General features: G+C 37.4%; 4 protein-coding genes across 5 annotated transcripts; 2 read left to right on the top strand and 2 right to left on the bottom strand.

Annotated features, from left to right (window-relative positions):
* Nucleotides 1-400: 400 nt before the first annotated feature.
* LOC126366899 (60S ribosomal protein L37) lies at nt 401-2417 on the bottom strand. Its single transcript, XM_050010242.1, has 3 exons — nt 2335-2417; nt 2028-2163; nt 401-583 (listed from the first exon to the last, which is right to left on the bottom strand). The coding sequence occupies exons 1-3, from the start codon at nt 2335-2337 to the stop codon at nt 444-446; spliced, it is 279 nt and encodes a 92-aa protein (XP_049866199.1). The 5' UTR covers nt 2338-2417; the 3' UTR covers nt 401-443.
* An 831-nt stretch (nt 2418-3248) lies between these two features.
* Nucleotides 3249-6411, top strand: LOC126366889 (uncharacterized). The gene is given in 3 exon segments (XM_050010225.1): nt 3249-3444; nt 3951-4155; nt 6267-6411. Coding segments are annotated over 3 exon segments (474 nt in total). The 5' UTR covers nt 3249-3299; the 3' UTR covers nt 6391-6411.
* LOC126366886 (GPN-loop GTPase 2) lies at nt 4121-5807 on the top strand. Of its 2 annotated transcripts, none has more exons than XM_050010223.1 (2): nt 4121-4281; nt 4454-5807. In XM_050010223.1, exon 2 carries the CDS (start codon nt 4878-4880, stop codon nt 5784-5786), a length of 909 nt encoding a protein of 302 aa, XP_049866180.1. In that variant the 5' UTR covers nt 4121-4281; nt 4454-4877; the 3' UTR covers nt 5787-5807. The 2 variants fall into 2 exon arrangements, with proteins under 2 accessions (XP_049866180.1, XP_049866181.1); XM_050010224.1 differs by having other exon boundaries at nt 4122-4281; nt 4722-5807.
* On the bottom strand, nt 6406-19183 carry LOC126366885 (constitutive coactivator of PPAR-gamma-like protein 1). The gene is made up of 19 exons (XM_050010222.1): nt 19088-19183; nt 18556-18766; nt 18230-18408; nt 17845-17958; nt 17146-17292; nt 16589-16750; nt 16141-16333; nt 15925-16034; nt 15391-15588; nt 14765-15047; nt 14143-14299; nt 13009-13134; nt 12769-12880; nt 12157-12381; nt 11590-11781; nt 10926-11098; nt 10130-10218; nt 9501-9634; nt 6406-9363 (listed from the first exon to the last, which is right to left on the bottom strand). The coding sequence occupies exons 2-19, from the start codon at nt 18701-18703 to the stop codon at nt 9295-9297; spliced, it is 2811 nt and encodes a 936-aa protein (XP_049866179.1). The 5' UTR covers nt 18704-18766; nt 19088-19183; the 3' UTR covers nt 6406-9294.
* Nucleotides 19184-19320: the final 137 nt, after the last annotated feature.

The following is a 19320-nucleotide window of genomic DNA, read 5'->3' as shown; positions in this document are numbered from 1 at the left end:
ACAAACGAGTATCTAAAATGACAAACTGACTTTACGCAACATTTCAAGTGAGATATTGCTAATATTATTTTTCAGGCGCTTCTCTATTCTTGTGAAATTTTAACATCTAAGCTATGAAATCGTTATAAATAAACAACAGCATTCCTTACTTATTATTATTCAGAAAGCACAAGCAGCATGTGCTGATGCGTGCACCTTCCTTTGCCCTCATTGTCCTTTCTGCATCTTTATTCTTTATACTCGGATCGTAAAAATATTATTTTGTTTTTCATACCCTTATGTAGAACAAATCAAGACATTTTGCAGTTAAAAACTATGTATGTAATTTATGTAAGCTGGATTCTATTAATTAATATGTTTACTGGAATAGGACCTATAAATTGAAAAAGAAATGATAAACTTGTATGGTTTTTTTAAGTTTTTATTGTGGTTAAGCAATAAGTCTACGATGCAGGGGCGACCTTCTTAGGCGTGGGTTTGCCCTCCTTGAAGCCGTTGCGGAAACGCCTCCTCACAATCTTCAGGTGACGCATGCGGCCGGTGCCGGTGGTCTTCCTGCGCTTAGCCTTCACTGACCAGTGGTCTGCAAACAAAAAAAAATTTCACTACACATTTATACTGTGCAGAAAAGTTTATCACCTTACTAATTACTAATTATTTGTAAGAATTAACTACAGGTAGATTTTTTACCTATATTGATTATTATATTATGTAGGATTGAGGGTTCAAAAAATCCACGAAATGTTTTGAGAAAAGTAGGTAATGCCCTGCTCTTGCTCGTCTTGGCGAGGGTACTCCCATGCGCCCAGATATTGGTCCTACCAATAAATGAAATGGATAGGATCATGGTCCCTAGAAGTTTATGATTTTTTTTTTAATTGACATGACTTGTACTTGAGATTGTATTTAGCTGGATTACAGCACAGAAAAGGTTGATTACTCTTTTAATAGAATGGCTTTCAAGACAGGGCAAGCATCACCAAAAATATTACCATAGATTTCTATCAATGGTCAAATAAAAAACAATCAAAAATCAAAAAGACAGTAAAAATTCCATCAAAACTCTGTAGTTTGTAGTAATATAGTAGTTGCTCATAACAAATCTGCTTATAGTAAAAACAGAAAAATACTGATTCTATACATATAGGTAGTGCAACTTTAGTATCACAGGAGATCAAATCGGTGGCAAAGACAGTTTACATAAAAAAGTACTCAACTACCTATCTTCCTTTAATCTATGGGGTGGACATAATTTTTTTAAGTCCATGTTTTCACATTTTGTACCCTGACAAACTAAATTTACCTAATGGTTTTTACACCTCAAATAATAATGTCACTGCTACCTACTCTTCTAGTGGCTACTACCCCTAATTTGCCACATAATAACATGACACTATACCTCATAAAATATACTTTCATTAGAATAAGAGCTGCTGATCTACCAGGACAGATATTTTTTCTGATCTCTTTCAAACTAAGCTGCATACTATATCTCTATCCTGCTGGCATTCTGGTCAAGCAATGAAGTATACACTATATAGTCACGGACCAACGTTTAGGCACCATGAGAATTAATCACTACCTACCTACATAAAGAAATTTTATTGAGCAGTAAACTAGAAAAAAGAACTTTATTAATTCAGTCTGACTTATTCAGTTACCATCAAACATGCATAATAATTTATTTGTGGATAACAATGTATGAAATATTATTACAGCACACAAAATAATGTGCCATTTTAAATACTCCAATTTCTTTACCTACATTATACAAGGACACATTCCTGACAGAATATATCCTCAATCAGAGTAGGATGTTCTCATGATTTTAAAAACATACCAAATGTGTTACTGTTTACTGAACATTTTGAACTTATTATGTCTATACAAGTTATCCAGCTTGAAGTACTCTTTAATATTTCACAAAGGTATTAAACACCGGCTCAACCATTTTTTGATAATAGATAGAGCCATGATTATGAAAAGTATAGGTTATGTTACTAATTTTGTAGAAAAATTGTACTTACAGGATCGCAGCTTAGCTGCTGGGTATCCACACTGTGCGCATTTGGACTTTTGGATGTGATATGAAGATCTACCACATCGTCTGCATAGTGTATGTGTCTTATTCCGGCGTTTACCGAAGCTCGAAGTTCCCTTCGTCTGAAATAATGTTACAGGTTAAGTTTCAACACTAACGCTAACCACGTAAATACCTTCTTCAAAACTCTGGACCATTGAAATTGGAACTCAATGCACAGAAATTACACAATTGTATCAGTTAAAATATAAGATTAATTTAGATTTATTTTATAAAAATCATAAATACGCTACCATTTTGCCAGAATTTGACAACAGAAAGAAACTGACAGTCTGTCAATGTTGCCATGCGGCAAACTCTATAAAATAGTGTTGCACGTTTCTTCAACTAAATCACACAATGAGTCAATGAATCAAACAGACTCAGAGTGTTTTTTAAGTCCTCAAACTACGCTCTCGTCGACATTGATGTCTAATCAAAGTTCAATATTTGGTTACTATTTATTTATTTATTTATTTATTTATTTATTTATTTATTTATTTATTTATTTATTTATTTATTTATTTATTTATTTATTTATTTATTTATTTATTTATTTATTTATTTATTTATTTATTTATTTATTTATCTATTTATTTATTTATTTATTTATTTATTTATTTATTTGTACACAATGAAACAGACACAAGAAACATACAAAGAAAACAGATAGTACAGGCAAGCTTAACTACCATCACTACTCACTACTTTACTACCATCGGTAATTGGTCACGTCCTCGCTGAACAATGTATATAATATGTGATATTATCTGATTCCTTTCTTGAAAAGGGGAAAGAAGAAGAAAGTACGGCATTACTCTCAAACAGACTCAAGCAGTAATCAAAAATTATTGAGAAGATTACATGGATTTGTTTATTTATGAACCATGCTTGAATATAAATAAAAGACCGATGTTTTTCTCTAAAGTGAAAATAAATGATTCTTATAATGAGATGATAATGAGCCCTGTGAGTGAGCCAAACACTTCCTCATACTCCTCATACCAAAAATTTGAAGGTCCTAATTCAAAAAAGAAACTAAATTATTGTTTATGAATGATTGAATGATTCAAATACTTGGTGATCCGGCTTTTTGGCGGGAAACGGGAACGGGACTTTTGCTTTCTTCATTGAATAATCTAAATAATTAATACGAAGTTGTGTTTTGTGGTTAATGATCGCATTAAGTTAGTCGGAAGACATTCGCGAGTGTTATTATATGGGAGTATTCAATAAACAAAGTGTATCTGCCTATTTTCGCTTCGTGCCAGGAAGCCGCTTCATAACTCGAAAGTTTATGCGGACTTTTGAGTTAATTCGTTTGGGGTTCGGAGTAGGAGTCTACTTCGAGGGTGGGGGCTTAGGTTTCATCATCATCATCTTTCATCATTTCATCAATCATCAAGAAAAAAAATACGTTAAGACATGGCTGTATGGGCATAGTTCCCTTTGCCTTACCCTTCGGGGAAAACCAAAACAAAAAAAACTTGGTGGTCCTTGGTGGAGTGAACGAAAATTAACGAAATCAAATGAATACATTAGACGACGGCTGCACGGCTTTGCCTTTGCCTTTCCCCAAAGGGATAAAAAAGTGGCTTTTTGGCGGGGGGCGGGAACGGGACAGTTGCTTTCTTCATTGAATAATCTAAATAATTAATACGAAGTGGTGTTTTGTGGTTAATGATCGCATTAAGTTAGTCGGAAGACATTCGCGAGTGTTATTATATTGGAGTATTCAATAAACAAAGTGTATCTGCCTATTTTCGCTTCGTGTCAGGAAGCCGCTTCATAACTCAAAAGTTTATGCGGACTTTTGAGTTAATTCGTTTGGGGTTCGGAGTAGGAGTCTACTCCGAGGGTGGGGGCTTAGGTTTCATCATCATCACCTTTCATCATTTCATTAATCATCAAGAAAAAAAATACGTCAGACATGGCTGTATGGGCATAGTTCCCTTTGCCTTACCCTTCGGGGAAAACCAAACCAAAAAAAAAAAAAAAAGGATAAAAAAGTTAAAAAAAAAAAAGAAATCAAATGACATTTCATCGGCTTCATCGTGATCGAGCAAAGTTAAGGTGTTATTTTATCGGAAAAAAGTATTGAGGATCGAAGACCTAAAGCAGATTTATTTCTCGAAATATCTACTATTTAAAATATAATTGTTTGTGGAACTTCTAAAGGGAAGAAATATATTTTGAATAAGGTATGTACTTCTATCGTGAAACTCAAGTTTCTATTTCCATGAATCAAAGTATCATTTTATTTATTATAACAAAGCGTTCTCTGTGTACCTGGATACAACTAATTTGGTCTTTCAAATAAGTTATTATTATCCGTAGTTATTCGTCCTAAAAATATCGATATATTAATTTTAGATAACCGTGATGGATCTTCTAGATGTTATGAAAAATTTGACCATAAATCAAATAGATGACAGTGAACAACAGTTTTTTAAATCAGTGGCTGCAGATATCGATGACGTTCCCACTGAAATAGTATTCGCTGAATTCGCAGATAAGACAATGCTTATTGTATCTCAATACCAAAAAATTGGAAGCATGCTTACAGTACAGAGGGACCAGGTACATAGCCCTCTTGGTACGGAAAGTATTTATTCAACAAAAGTTCTTTTTGGTGCTTCAGGAGAAGAGCAGCAAGTAGCAGCAAGATATTTGGCTGAAGCAATAAACATCACTAAACCACTGTGTCTCTTTATAAATCTGAAATCTTATGAAATTGAAACAGTAAAGGCTGTAAGGGATATTGTCCTAGATCTCAAAGGAGAAGAGAATAATAAAAATGGAAGTTGCTAATGTGAAGAGATTCAAACCTGCTCATAAATATTATGGTCAACTGGTCCTTGGACCCCCTGGTGCTGGGAAGACAACATACTGCAGCAAAATGACAGAATTACTAAAGAAGTTGGGAAGGAATGTCATAGTTGTAAATTTAGATCCTGCTAATGATATGATGAGTTATAAACCAGATATTGATGTTAGAGATCTGGTTGCTCTAGAAGATGTGATGGATGAGTATAAACTTGGTCCAAATGGAGCTTTGTTGTATTGCATGGAGTATTTGGAGAAAAACATTGACTGGCTCTTAGATCAACTAAAAGGCGACAACTCAACAATCTTTATATTTGATTTGCCAGGCCAAGTTGAGCTCTACTGCCACCATGAAAGCCTGGCAAATATTTTTTCAAAGCTGACAAACGAGGGGAATTTTCAACTGTGTGTTGTACATTTAGTAGACTCTCACCATTGCTCAGATGCTGGAAAATTTATTGCAGCTCTAATGTTATCTTTGAGTGCAATGTTAAAAATTGGTCTACCTCATATAAACTTACTAACAAAAGTTGATTTACTACAACAACATATGGATAAATTGCAATTTGGTATAGATTTTTACACTGAAGTATTAGATTTGAATTATCTCTTGGACTGTTTAGAAGCTGACAAGTTTACAATGAAGTATCAAAAACTGAACAGTGCTCTTGTTTCCATAATTGAAGATTATAGTTTGGTAACATTTCAACTTGTGAATATGTTTAAGGAAGAAAGTTTGGTAAAAGTAAAAAATGCAGTAGATAAAGCTAACGGATATGTTTTCAAATCTGAGTCAGAAGGCAGGCATATAAACAGTATGTTAGCATGTGCTATGGGTGTTGATGATCCACATAGTAATGATATTGATACTTTTGAATAAAATAAATATATTATAAGTCAATAGTATTTCAGTTGCATTTCTTACCCAAAGTACCTATTAGTTGAATATTTGTCACTATCACTACCAAATAGCATTAGCTCCAATAAATCCAGTTATGAAAAATAAAGAACTGGAAAACTTGCACTAAGATTATTTAGCAACACAACACTTTCACTCTCGGGGTGGAAGGCAGGTGGGAAACCACTGCCCTATTTTTCCCTAAAAAAGTAGCATGGAAAATGCTGCACCGACAAGAGTGTGGCTTTTAAATTGATGATGAACACTCTTTATCTGAATGTTCTTTCTTGCCCCTTGCAACCAAAACACTTAGAACGATATCTCTTGTACCACTAAAATGACAGAAAACACCTGGTTTCTTTTTTTACAGATGTCTAAAAGCAATCAGGAAATACATGATAAGCTTTTAGAAGTGGAATTAAAGTTAGATAGCTTATTGGATGGTGATAGCAAAGCAATTAGAGTGGAACTTCTGCACCAGTACAATGACATCAAGGACGCCACACAAGTTGTTATCAATCACATAGCCAACATTGAGGGCACTACCGTCACTGAAATACATAAACGCTTAAACCTTACGGAATGAAATAAAACACACACATAATGATGGAACGTTTTATTTGAAGACAAATACAACTCTTTACAATTTAAATTCATCCAATATATATTTTTTTGTGTTCATAAACTAAAATAGTAATGAACTTTTTAAAATTTCACATTGCAGGTTTACGTACTTAAGTTATAAGTGTTTTCAAAAAAGCCACAGTTCCACGTTTGCTACTTCAATTACGAAAAATGTTTATGTTATACATGACAAGTATTCTAATATAATTTGATTATATTATGTTGACAATATTTTAAATGACAATTGTCAGCAAACAAGTTTATAAAATGTAGTAAAGGTATATTGTTGAACAATCTAAAACTATAGTGAATAATGGGTTTAAAAGAGAAAAATAAAATCTACTTCCTTCTTTAAATCACCACTAATGTTACATTTTAATTATGTGTGACAAAGTATACTTTAAGCAGAACAAATACGGTGTAACTTAAAAGGCAGCCCATGATTATGTTATGAGAGTACACATCCATTATGCAATACAAGTAATGCTGGTATATATAGGTAGATAGTGCCTTTCAGTTACGAGCCGCTGGATATAAATGTAAGTAATTGAAACTTATTACATTCCACATATCCCTCTAATTAACATGCTTTATTGCTGTTACACATAATTCTTAAACAAATCAAAATACATTGAAGTTAAAATTCTAAACGCTACACATCGTGTTTATTAATAAGCAAGCAATAATATATAAACGTTTAAATGTATAATATAAAGTGTAGTCGCGCTCAGCGACGGCTAGCGAATACATTAGCAATGGGAGCGGGCGGTCACCGCAGCGGCGCGCACGGGCCGCGCGGGCGGGGCCCAGCTCCGTCGCCTCGCGCACAGGGCGCGGGCTCATCTTACGAAGTCAGATGCGATATACTTTGTTTGGCAATTATTCTCTTGGAACAGCACAGTGGCTGCGATGTGTACGTGTGCTCTGCACTCAAGTTCTGATCATTATCTGATTGTTAAAATCAATCACGTTATTGTAGCAACATATTCACATTGTCTATCTTCTGGCCAGGGTACAAGCATTCCAAAAATTGTAAAGTCTTCATTTAGTTCCATTCTCGATTGATGTCAACTGTCCAATTAATAGATTGTTCATGTTATCATGGAATGTATCGGTTCGTTGATAATTGTGACAGTATTATCACCAACCGAGTCTCTTACCAAGACTGTCTCAAATATCCTTGTTAGTCATTCCAGCTAAATTTAAGTATAACAATATAACAAATTTACAAAAATACATATAAATTGAAGAACATTCGCGATGTTGATTCCCGAAAATGCATATAAATATATCACTAACAAATCTAAGATTCCCTATCGAAATAATACCCTATAGGATGTGGGAGCGTCAACATACGAATGTTCCTTCAGTTTCATTAAACGTCTATCGTTAGACTTAAATCTATTAGTTTCAGACTCGTTTCAGGCAGTCCTACAAAAATTACAAAGCACCAACTTTCATTCAATAAATGCAATTTCTATTCTAAATTTTTAACATTCCTTCTAAGATTATGTATGATACGCGTGTTCGGTACATCTCCACGAGACTCGGACATCGTACAGGACATAATCGTAGGATAACAATCGTCACACATAACATGTAAGAGGATACATTTCAACCAGTAAATTAGAGTTTATTGCCAAATTGGTAAATAGTATCTTCTGGCATGTTAAAATAACATTCTCGCGCGCATTCAATATTGCCTAAATTATTTATCAAGAATTCCCAAAAACAAGTCTGAAAACATTTGGTTTAACCCATGTAATCAACAATGTCACAAATATGTTACTTTGCCCAGGACAAAAACATCCCAAGCTTCTCTTTCTGACATCACAATAACCTCGTCTCAGGGATTCCATAGGCCAAACCAAGCTTAAAAATAAAAAATAATGATTTGGTAAATTGTAAATATACTATGTGTAAATAAATAACGTTGACTCAGTACTTTATATGCAAACAAAAACATATTATTTACTAAGTCATCTCACTTTTCAATCAAATGTGACTTAACAATCAACATTTTAATATATATTTTCTAATTATCACTTGTCAAATAGTGGTTTCCCTTGAGGCTTTGTTACCCTTTTAGAGATATTATTATTGTACTACCTCAAGTTTTAGAACCAACTCTTTGGTCACTATGTTATTTGCTATATATTTGCGAGCATTTTTTGGCTTGCACATAGATGTCTTTTTAGCACAAAACAAAATGTCCAAAGAGGCTTACGATTGTCTTATTAAGGAGCTTATCGAGACATTTACGTCTCAAGTTGGTGTCATTTGTCTTTATTACATATTAATTGAACACTTCTAAGTGTCAATTAACATAATATAAAATCAGTCTCAAAATTGGGAAGTCTTTTAGATCTTCAGGCACGTATACATATATTGCGATTAATGATCTTACCTTACATCCTACAGACAATAACAAATCTGCCACGTGTAATGATTTGGTTATTCTTCTGTTTACAAATCTATTATGCAATCTCGCACAGATACGTGCTAACATAATTACGATCTTAATGTTATTCCCAAGACTTTAAAGATTCCGCAGTAAAGTAACGTTATTAGTGATATTGACAAATAATGCTAGTGAACGTAACACAAAACAATACTACATTATTTTGGACTGCAGCAATAGATTTCTACACCAGAGTGTTGTAAATATCACTAGCAACATAAAGTATATGAATATCTGGTTATGGCAAGCTTTCCTCAAAATTTACTCTAAATAAAAAATGACAACTGGTAAATGTACTAGGTATATTTAAACATTCTAAAGCTAGAACAAGAGAATAATAAAATGTTAAAAGGTCAAAATGAAGGGAGGGAAAAAACCGCAAAGTTACCTTTAGAGCTAGAACAGTTAGTTAGAAACTGGTGCATCACCTTGGCCAATGTGCTCCTTTTCAGTTATTTGGCTAGACTCCGTAACCTAGAATATATGATTTGATTTAATACTATGAAAGAATAAATATGTGTGGGTGTGTTGGAATCTCGAGGAAAACTTGGAGTATAGTCCTGTAGTGTAGTGTCGTCAATGTTCGGTCGTATAATTTATTCGGCGGTCACCTTATTCTTGTCGTGGGGCCCGTTCGCCTCCAGCGTCTGGGCTACCTCAGTCTTCTGGTTGGTGCTCTTCTTCTTGCCCTTTCCCATATTCTTCTTGGCATTTTTAGCAGTCTTCGTTTTCTGAGCTTGTGCTCCTGCATAGAAATCAACTATTATAACTATTACAACATTAACATCTATAGAAACAAAGCGTATATCTATCTTCTTCTGCCGTGTGGGTTGTGAGGTTGAACCCCATTAACCCTGGTGTCAGTTGTTGTTGAGCCGCTCATGTAACGATTACGTACTTACATCGATAAGTAGTAAGCGGGACCAACGGCTTAACGTGCCTTCCGAAGCACGGTTTATCTTATTTTCGGACAATCGGGTGATCAACCTGTAGTGTATAAACCAAACCAGGGCTCACAAAGTGATTTTGTGATATGTCACCACCGGGATTCGAACCCGGGACCTCCTGATCGTGAGCCCAATGCACAACCACTGGACCATGAAGACCTCAGAAAGCAGAGATGGCTATATAGAATAAATAACCATTAGTCTAGCTAACACTTACAGAGCCGAGAGACAGGAAAATATGCCACTCAATGTACTGATTTATAGCAGGAGTACTTTGATACAAGTATACTAACCATCAGTATCATTATCGGCAGCTGAAGTATCCTCATGGGGGCTTCCTTCTTCAGCTTGAGTGCTGACCTCATCCGGCCTCACAGTTTTGCTGAAATATAATTATCAATTGTACTGGTTAATGTGACAGATAGTAAAAACAACCAGGTGGTGGTGGTGAAGGAGACATCAGCTACAGGTGGTGTTAACCGGCAGCTGATGTGTTCTTACATACTATTTAATCACACATCTCCCTAGCATTATCCCGTTTTTCACAGGATCGGCTTACCTAACCTGAAAATTTAACAGGTCTGGTTTTTTACATAAAATTTAATCATTACCAAAAAAAGATTGATGGTTTATTTGGCGGGTATTGTGGCTCCAAACCCATTAAGCTAGGAAATGGTTGTTAAAGTACGCGCCGCTATGGACAGTCGTTAGTCTATCTCACTCACACTCATTCGACTTATCGCGCACCAGTGACGTGATTAGAGTAGGGAAATAAGAAATTTAAAAAATATCTACTCACCGCAGGTAGAGTTCGCGCCACGAAATATGTCCCACGGATTTTAATGGATACCTACTCCACCCCAATTTCAAACAGTCATCCCGTGATCATGGCATTTGTAACAGTGTTGAAATATCGGGAGATTCATATCCCTGATTTAACGCGGTATGTAATGTATGACAGGTATAATTGAAATAAAATTAGATGGCGACTACAGGAATCAGGATCATTGTGACACTTGTGCTGTGGCCGCAGGACTTGTTTCATGGCGCGGACTCCGGCATAGTGAGTGGTGTTCCCAATTCGCTCACCCGTTGACAGAGAGCGTGGCGGGTTTGGCGGGCTCGTCGTCGCGGCGCTGGCGGCGCGGGGCGCGGGGGGCGGCGGCGCCGCGCGCCCCGCGCCCGCGACCGCGCCCGCCGCGGTATGCGCCGCGAGATCCGTATGCGTTGCGCACCGGTGGCGTGTAGCCCACGTAGCTCACCTGCAGCGGGGACATTGATATAGTCAGGGGCTTGGACAGCTAGCGCTATCGCTCGCGGCGCGCTGAATACCAAGGGTTTGGTCCCATAGATGATGATGATGTTGTTGTGTAGACAAGCGCGTGATAGTACTCGTTTAACCGTGCATGCATATTAGGTACAGTTTATGAAAACTTGCCGTGAAGGCCTATGCAGAACAATGCTCGAGCTATCTCGGAGCGTCTTAGTGAGTGTATATAGTCCGAATTATTTATTATATACAATAATTAATCAGTACTCCCTACAAGAAATAAACCAGCAATAGTTGAATTCGTAGGCTTTTCTCCGAAGCAATATATTTGTACTCTTAACAATGGCCAAAAATCGCACCCACTCAGGCACTCTCAAGCAAATTATCATCTCCGACGCAACCCACTGTATTCGATTCATCGATCAAATGCAATTTTCAAACAAATATAACAAAACATCACCGTAACAAGAGTTGCCAACTCACTTGCGGGTAGCGCGCGGTGCGCGCGGGGTAGCTGCCGCCGCCCCACTGCCCCACCACGACGCCGGCTATCTCCAGCCGCGCGCCGCGCCCGCGGCCGCGCGCCCAGCCGCCTAGCGATGCCACCAGCGGCAGCGGCGGCATCGCGAACTCCACTTCCAGACCTTCCAAGATGGCTTTGCGCATGCGTTCCACCTGGGATGTTGACAAGAGTTTGTATATGAATGAATGCTAAAAAAAATTGTACGACACATAAACAGTCCAGTCAATCAACAATCCACTACGGGTTGGTAGAGATGTTTTTGTGCAATTACGTAGTTTCTCGAAAAATTTTGAACACATTCGTAAAAATCCAAAGGCTTTTATTATTTTTTAATAGACGGCGTTTTGTTAGGGCATCGAAAAATAATAATTAAGTACCAACTGAAATAAGTGTTTATCTAAACTAGCTGTGTTAATTTGTCAACGCGTGACACGATTAGCGCGCAAGTGGTCGACAAATAACGCTGAGTAAATAACTCGTGACCTTAGATATTAGTGAACTGTGAATCGTAAAGTACAAACACTCACCTTCACGACGGTGTCCAGATGATTGTCACAAAGCTGAGCGAGATGCTTGCAGTGTGTGGCGCGTTGCAGGTTGCGTTGCAGCAACTTGCCGTCGAAGTAGAGCCAGGGCGCGGCCACGAGCCACGGCACTGGTGCACCGCACGCGTCGTTGGCTAGCAGAGCCGCCTCCGCTCCCGCCATTACCAGTGCGCCTAGTTGCACGCCGCGAGAGCTTATGCCGTTCACCTAAATATATGCAATTTAAAATGTTGCTATGAAGCAGTAAAACATTCTCATGTTTTTAATGAAGACATTATCATTTCAGTTTACCCTGTCTTAAATATACTTTTAAACTTTCGTGTTTATATCTAGAGCCCGTCTTACCCCATCGTGAACATCTTTCAACCTATATGATAGTGATTTCATTAGTTCACTTCCTAAAAAAGCAAGCTTAGATCATGTTACAGCATTTCTTTCTCCTGCATCCTGGTACTTGTTGAAATAGTCACAATTAAAACAGTTCACTACCTACTTTTATCATTTTATAAGACGCGCGTCTCGTTTTCTCATTAAAATTTCTTTACGTACTGAACATATCACGCGCGCGGCATTTCAAACATCTAATTAACTTACATTCATCTCTTGAAGATGGAGAGCGTTCATGAGATCACTGGAGAAAGCTGTTGCCAAGAATGCGTCCAATTCCTGACGCCTCAGAATTTGTATCTGGGACGTCATGATGAATCTGAAAAATGCGAATAGCGCCAACACGTTCAAATTAGTTTACGAAACCGATCTTTACTAAATTGCTTATGTCTAGAACCGATTGGGGGTTGAGTTATCTTATATGATAATAACTGCGTTACTACTTACCTCAATACGGTAGCTAAGATCAGCAGATGTTGAGGCACATAAGACGTGTTCAGCATCAGAGGTGTATCAGAGCGCATGCAAGATAGGAAAGCTCGCATTCGGCGGCATTTATCGTCTTGGGCAGTTCTGTAATGAAATTACCAAGTCAATCATGTACGGTTGCGGTCCCAAACTGGCCAAATTATGATTTTGGAGGAAAATCAACAAAGGAGATGAGTTATTTTGATATGCAGGCAGAGCATAGCCAATTTCGATAAGTTTTCTGGCTTTCGACTGAGGTAAAGATGTATGTCAAAACATTTTCAAATGACACTGTGACTGACTTACTCTCTTCTCATGCCGTCCGTTCTGCCTAGCCAGGAGGGGATACTGCTTGAAAATAGATAGACAATGTTTCTAATATGGATAAAGCTAAGGTTTTCATTATTATTTAAAATAACACATAGCTTTATCTATACACAGTTCCATAAACAATGTATAATTTAACAGTATTGGTTACCCTGTCTTCATAGATATCATAAAAAATCAGACTACTTAGTCACAGAAAGATTATTATATCGGTTATACCTATTCTAATTTGTCGTCTCTTTCGGGCAGTAGGTAGTTTGGATTAAAAATTTAAATTTACCATTGAAGGTAAACACCGTGAAAGCAAAAATCAGTAAAAAATGCCATCACTCAATCGTTAAATGGATAACCTAAATAAACAAGTACGTACTTTCCTTCTTTTGTTACGTCAGTATCGTTTCAACATGACATTATAAAAGCGATGTATTTTTTTTTCTATCGTGTGGGTTGTGAGGTGGAGTACCAGCCTCATCAAACCTGGTGTCAGGGTTATTGAGCCGCCAAAGGCCCCTGACTGTATGTATGTATGTATAATAAGCGATGTATTAAATAAAATTGATTTTAAACATCTAAGGTAAAAGTGCCCATTCTGGCTGACTCAAACTCAATTTTATTTTAGCTTGACAGTTCCGAAAGTAGCTCTATCTCTTTCTTGATCTTATTGCAAGAAAAGGACACCACTATATTTAGAGCAGTCAAACTAATAGTTGGTGTCTGCCAGAATAGGCACCACTTCAGTATTTGCTCTAGATTTCTACAGGGATCCTGTGACGGTATAAAGCTCACCCGAACCAAAGCCTTTGCACAGTGGGCACTGGCCACTCTAGCACGACACCCGGGACAATCTCCGGGCTTTTGCCGGAATTGACGCGCGAGTAGATCCACTCTGCAATCTGCACGGTGCACGGGCGGTCGGAGGCCGATGTGCTTGCTGTGCCTTCCTCTGAATAGATAATAAGTAATGTTTAAAATATTGTTAAAAAAATAAGTGTGAGTAAAGTAGTATTCTACTTTCAAAAGCCAGTATTCTTCGTCGCCGATTGTTTGATCTTATCCAGCTTAACATGTTTAAGAACATGTTGGATAAACAAGAAGAAAGCTACGCTAGCGTAGCGGCTATAAATATTGTTGAAACGAAAGCAAATACATATCGACAACTATGTCGTTTTCGTTTGACGGAGTCTACATACTGGTTGTAGAAAAAAAATGTACATAAGCAAAAATAGGCATACCCGTCTTTATGTTATTAGGGCGTTATCGCACTACACCCGATTCACGTCCGTGATTGATGGACAACAGAAAATGATTTAGTGTATGTTACCATAAAAATGGTTTTACGATCACTTCGGATCCGTCACTGACAGACTTGGTTCGGATGCACTAAATTTTTAGGAAAGCTAGTGATCACCTTTAGCCTTCTGCGCCATGAACCGGTGGTGATGCATGTTGTACAGTATAGCGTAGACGTTCTGTCGGATGGGTCGGAAGAAGTGGTGTATGGAGGGGATCTCGCGGTGGTTGTCGTCCTCCATGAGCACGGGCAGCGCCACCTGGCGGTGCGTGAGGATGGCCAGCATGTGCGGGTGCATGAGGCCGCGTGCGTGCCGCTCCGCGCACGTGCGCAGCACCTCGCCCGGCGCCGCGGGGCAGTTGTCCTCGCTCGACGCACTCTTGCTCACGCTCTGCCGACTCTGCAATACAGTTTCGCTTTCATACGCGTTGTGGCGTCGGTACTTACTTATGCAACGATTTAATGGCTTTTTGTAACGCGATTGATTGACCGCGCTTCGACATGGTTAGAACTGAGTGTGTTTAAATTCTCGCATCGATATGTCGTGTTCTAAACAAACAATGTAAACAATGTTAGTGTCAGGACAAAATATGCAGTAAAGTGGGCAGAAATTAGCAGACCTATGTCTGTTACGAGATACACACATACATCGTACACAACAGAAGTAAATACATGTTAATTACTTATATCGCTTCACTGGTTGCTTCGTCAGTAGTCACCCTAATAATGATGAAGTACAGTACCTCTTTGGCCGGCGGTTGCGGCTTTTTATTGTCGTCGGCGGCGACGGCGGCAGGCGGCTTGGCGGCGCCGGCGTCTCCGCCCTCGAGCGACACGGCCGCGAGGCTCTGGCTCACGTCCGGCCCTCGCTCCTCCATGCTAAAGTCCGCGTTCATTGACGCGTTTGCTGTTGCCAATTTGTAATCTTCCAAGCCTTTTTGCTGCAATTTATTCAGTTGCCCATTTTTCAACCATCCAAGTGCTTAAGTGTAAAATAATAAAAAACAATAAAAGTATTGGACAGAACTAACATATTTGGATGAACTAAAGAAATGAAATAGATGACCGAATGAATGAAGATGGTAAGAGGATGGAATGACGAACTAGAAAATAAAAAGAACAAGGAAAAGAACCACTCTGCACTTAGACAAATTTTGATAATTTGTTAATTGGTGACCATGCAATAAGATGAGAAATGCCAATAGATGCCAATGGTGACGTGTAAAAGGCGTGGATGACCATAGCAAAGACTTTAGGTGTGAAGACTAATGTTAAACCTCATGTTCAGTCGACTCTGTCGCCAGCTTGGTAGTGTCCAAGTCCGTTGAAGTTGATGGTGGGCTTGACTCGGGCTTCTGGTTCTTTCTATTATTTTTCGGGCGGCGGCCTGAAACATACACATTACACATACATAACCATATTTTATTTGTTTACATTATTAATGTAATATTTGTGATTTCAATTTATTTAATAATATACGAAATAAAGTTTACCAGATGCAGTCCTGTATTTGAGGAAGCCATCTTTAGTGCCGTTGAGATAATACTGTACAGCTTGTTTGAGTTTGGCAGCGCGGAGATCGTTGAGATCGCCGAATAGTTCGACGCAAGCGGCGTCAACGTCGGCGGAAGGCAGTTCACGTACAAACTGGCACACCGCCTTGATCAGAGTCTCTGGAGGCACTTGCTGTTAAATTAATATAATAAATGCTTTCATGAAAATATTTACAGTTAATAAAAATAATTATGATTATTGACATTATTATTTAAAAATTATACATGGAATAAATAGCCTGGTGCAGTTTGTGTGGCCTATTCATTAAAATATGGCTCAGCATTTACAAGATAAACATGTCACGACATCTTTGCTTACCATCAGGCAAGATGATCAAAACACGGACCTATTTGTTTATTACATACATAATAAGTACATGTTATTTACCTTTTTCGACGTAATTCCGACTCGCTTGTAAAAGTCTGTAAGACTTTGTTCAGACAGTATGGTTCCACCCAGCAAGGCCGCCATCAAACACAAACGGTCTTGTGGGACATCCAGAACTTTTGGCAATTCATGCACCATATACTCTTTTGTCTCCAGTGATGACTAGAAAAACATATGTAAATAAGAAAAGTGTTCTCTTGAAGGATCATATTTCTCTGACCAATACATTAATGTTTTATTTAAAAACACAATTCTTATCTTTTGAAAATTTGAAATTGTAAGATAAGAAAATATATCTTCTTTGATTATATTGCTTTTTTTTAAAGAATGTTTGGGGTCGGCAATGAATGGGAATGTCTAAATGTGTATGTCGGGAATGTCTATGCCTGTGCCGTTTTACTTGCAGCTTCTTTTCCCCGGATGTCTGTTTTGTAAAAATTGATGATTCAAAGTAACTACATTTTTGTAGTTAGTAACGTAACTACATATTTTAGTAAAGATATTTTTGAATTTGGTTTGATAGAATTATGAGATATCTAAAATCCTTAGTCACTTACCCTGTATGTAAGCTTCAGTTGTGATGAACTGAAATATCTTGGAGGCTGAAACACTAGGTATTCCCCAGAGCAACCCACTAGGCCAGCATATGTTTTCTCACGGCATAGACCAACTACTTCTTGGCAATGATCATCAGAAGATACCATCTATATAAAAAACCAATATTATAATAACAGCCTATGTAACATTATATAAGCTACAATAGTAACACAACATAACAAAGTTAGCTCACAACTATATCCCAATTGGGGTAGTCAGAGGTAGAGGTAGTACATTAATTGCAAGATGAACTAAATACCCACACCTCACTGAGCTTTCTGTTAGACCAATGTAGACTTGACCAATGTAGAGTTTACTATTATAGATGGCGATATGACTTACCAAAGTCATATCGCCATCTATAATAGTAAACTTAAAAAATCAAAATATATTTTATTAATAGAGTTACTACTACTGACTGGCAGGCCAACTCCTGTATATTATAAAAATTTACATACATATGAAACTTAAAAATAACTAAATTAAACCTGTTTTATATGAGGGATCCACTTCAATAACTTGGTACACCTAATAAATAAGTAAATTTAATTTCAATAAGTATTGATAAACACACAAAGACAATTAAATATAATACCTATTTCCATAACAATACAAAGCTATTTAAAAATGTTTTATATTGTCAGGAAGTTCCTACTTACAATTGGAATATTGAGGTATCTCAGAGCAGTCCTCAGGCAGGAATGTAGACCCATTGGTGGTACCCACCAGACCTTCGGTGGTGGAGTGCCTTTTGTGACAATGTGTCGCAATACCTAGAAGCAAAAACAGTCATAACTGACATTGTTTTGACTTTACGTAAATTACCTACTTCACTGGGTGAGGTGACTCGCACGATCATCAAGGATAATAAGGTCAAATTTGCATAATACTTCTGCTTACTTCAAATCACCAAAAAGACAAAGAATAGCCATGTAATGGATAAATGAGAATAAATAACATGAAATATATTACATAAAGTAGATATAACACCCTGAAACGCTAATTAGGAAGTATGTTTATTAATAGTTGGGAATAGATACTAACAGAGTTGACCCTCTGCCGGTACATGGTTTGAGTCTGGATCCAGTGTTGAGGAACTGCTGGTGGAGTGGGATGGGCACCATTAAAGCACACACACAGAGCCACTTGATGTTCCGCAAGAGCTTGTGCTAATGTTGTGAGGAACTGAACACATCGTGCCCACTGACCTCCACATGCCCAATCTAAACAAAAATACAAATAAGTACCTTAAGAGTTGTTTTTTACTTTAACACAAAATTATATGTTTTCATAGTTATTTCTTATCTAATAGATAAAGCATAGTATCTGTGCATTGATAAATACTTAGTTAATGAGAATATCCACTCTACCTGAGAAATATCCGCCGTAGAGGCGATCTAAGCACCCTTCTGCGTCAAGCACCAGCCGGAACCCGCCGGGATGATTTCTAGCAATACGAAACAAATCCACTCCAACTCCCTCATTCTCCAAAAAGGTTTGAAGGTCCTGTATGCCCATTGTGGGAGACAACTATGCTAGTGACTTTACGATCTAACACTTTCGTCTTGAGAAAACGAAGCTCTGAAATAAAAATATTATATATTTGTAGAATTACTGCCGGGACACTGCAATTTTACATGCACATCGATAATTCAAACAAATATACATAATGGTAAGTTTCATATATATATTACACATACGAATTTCCTGTTAAATAATTGGATAATATATGCCACAACAACAAACATTTTAACATAGGAAAAATAATACATAACCGGCACGTTATTTTACCAACAAGGTTAAATTCATTTGTTCAAATAAGTAGTGCATCACAAAGCTGAAAAACTAAAATTATATACATACCATTCCAATAAACATAAAAATTACTATTATTTTACAAACCTTGATTAGAAAACCATGCCAATAATGAATTAGAATAGCCAAAAGTCGAAAACGGAAGCCATTTGTAATTTTCTAATCATTCGTATTGCACCGGAGGTACCTACTATGAGAACTCATGTTTATTTCGAATTTAAGTAGGGTGGTTGGTATGTCAGATGCAGGCAAGTCAGATGACAAGTTGACAGTATGTCTAATCAAGAAACAACATAGTCACAGTCTCACAGACCTTCTCT

This window comes from Pectinophora gossypiella, chromosome 5 (assembly GCF_024362695.1).
Source record: "Pectinophora gossypiella chromosome 5, ilPecGoss1.1, whole genome shotgun sequence".
NCBI classification, from domain to species: Eukaryota; Metazoa; Arthropoda; class Insecta; order Lepidoptera; family Gelechiidae; genus Pectinophora; species Pectinophora gossypiella.
Note: the sequence above shows the minus strand (reverse complement) of the source record. Positions and strands in the feature narration are given on the sequence as shown.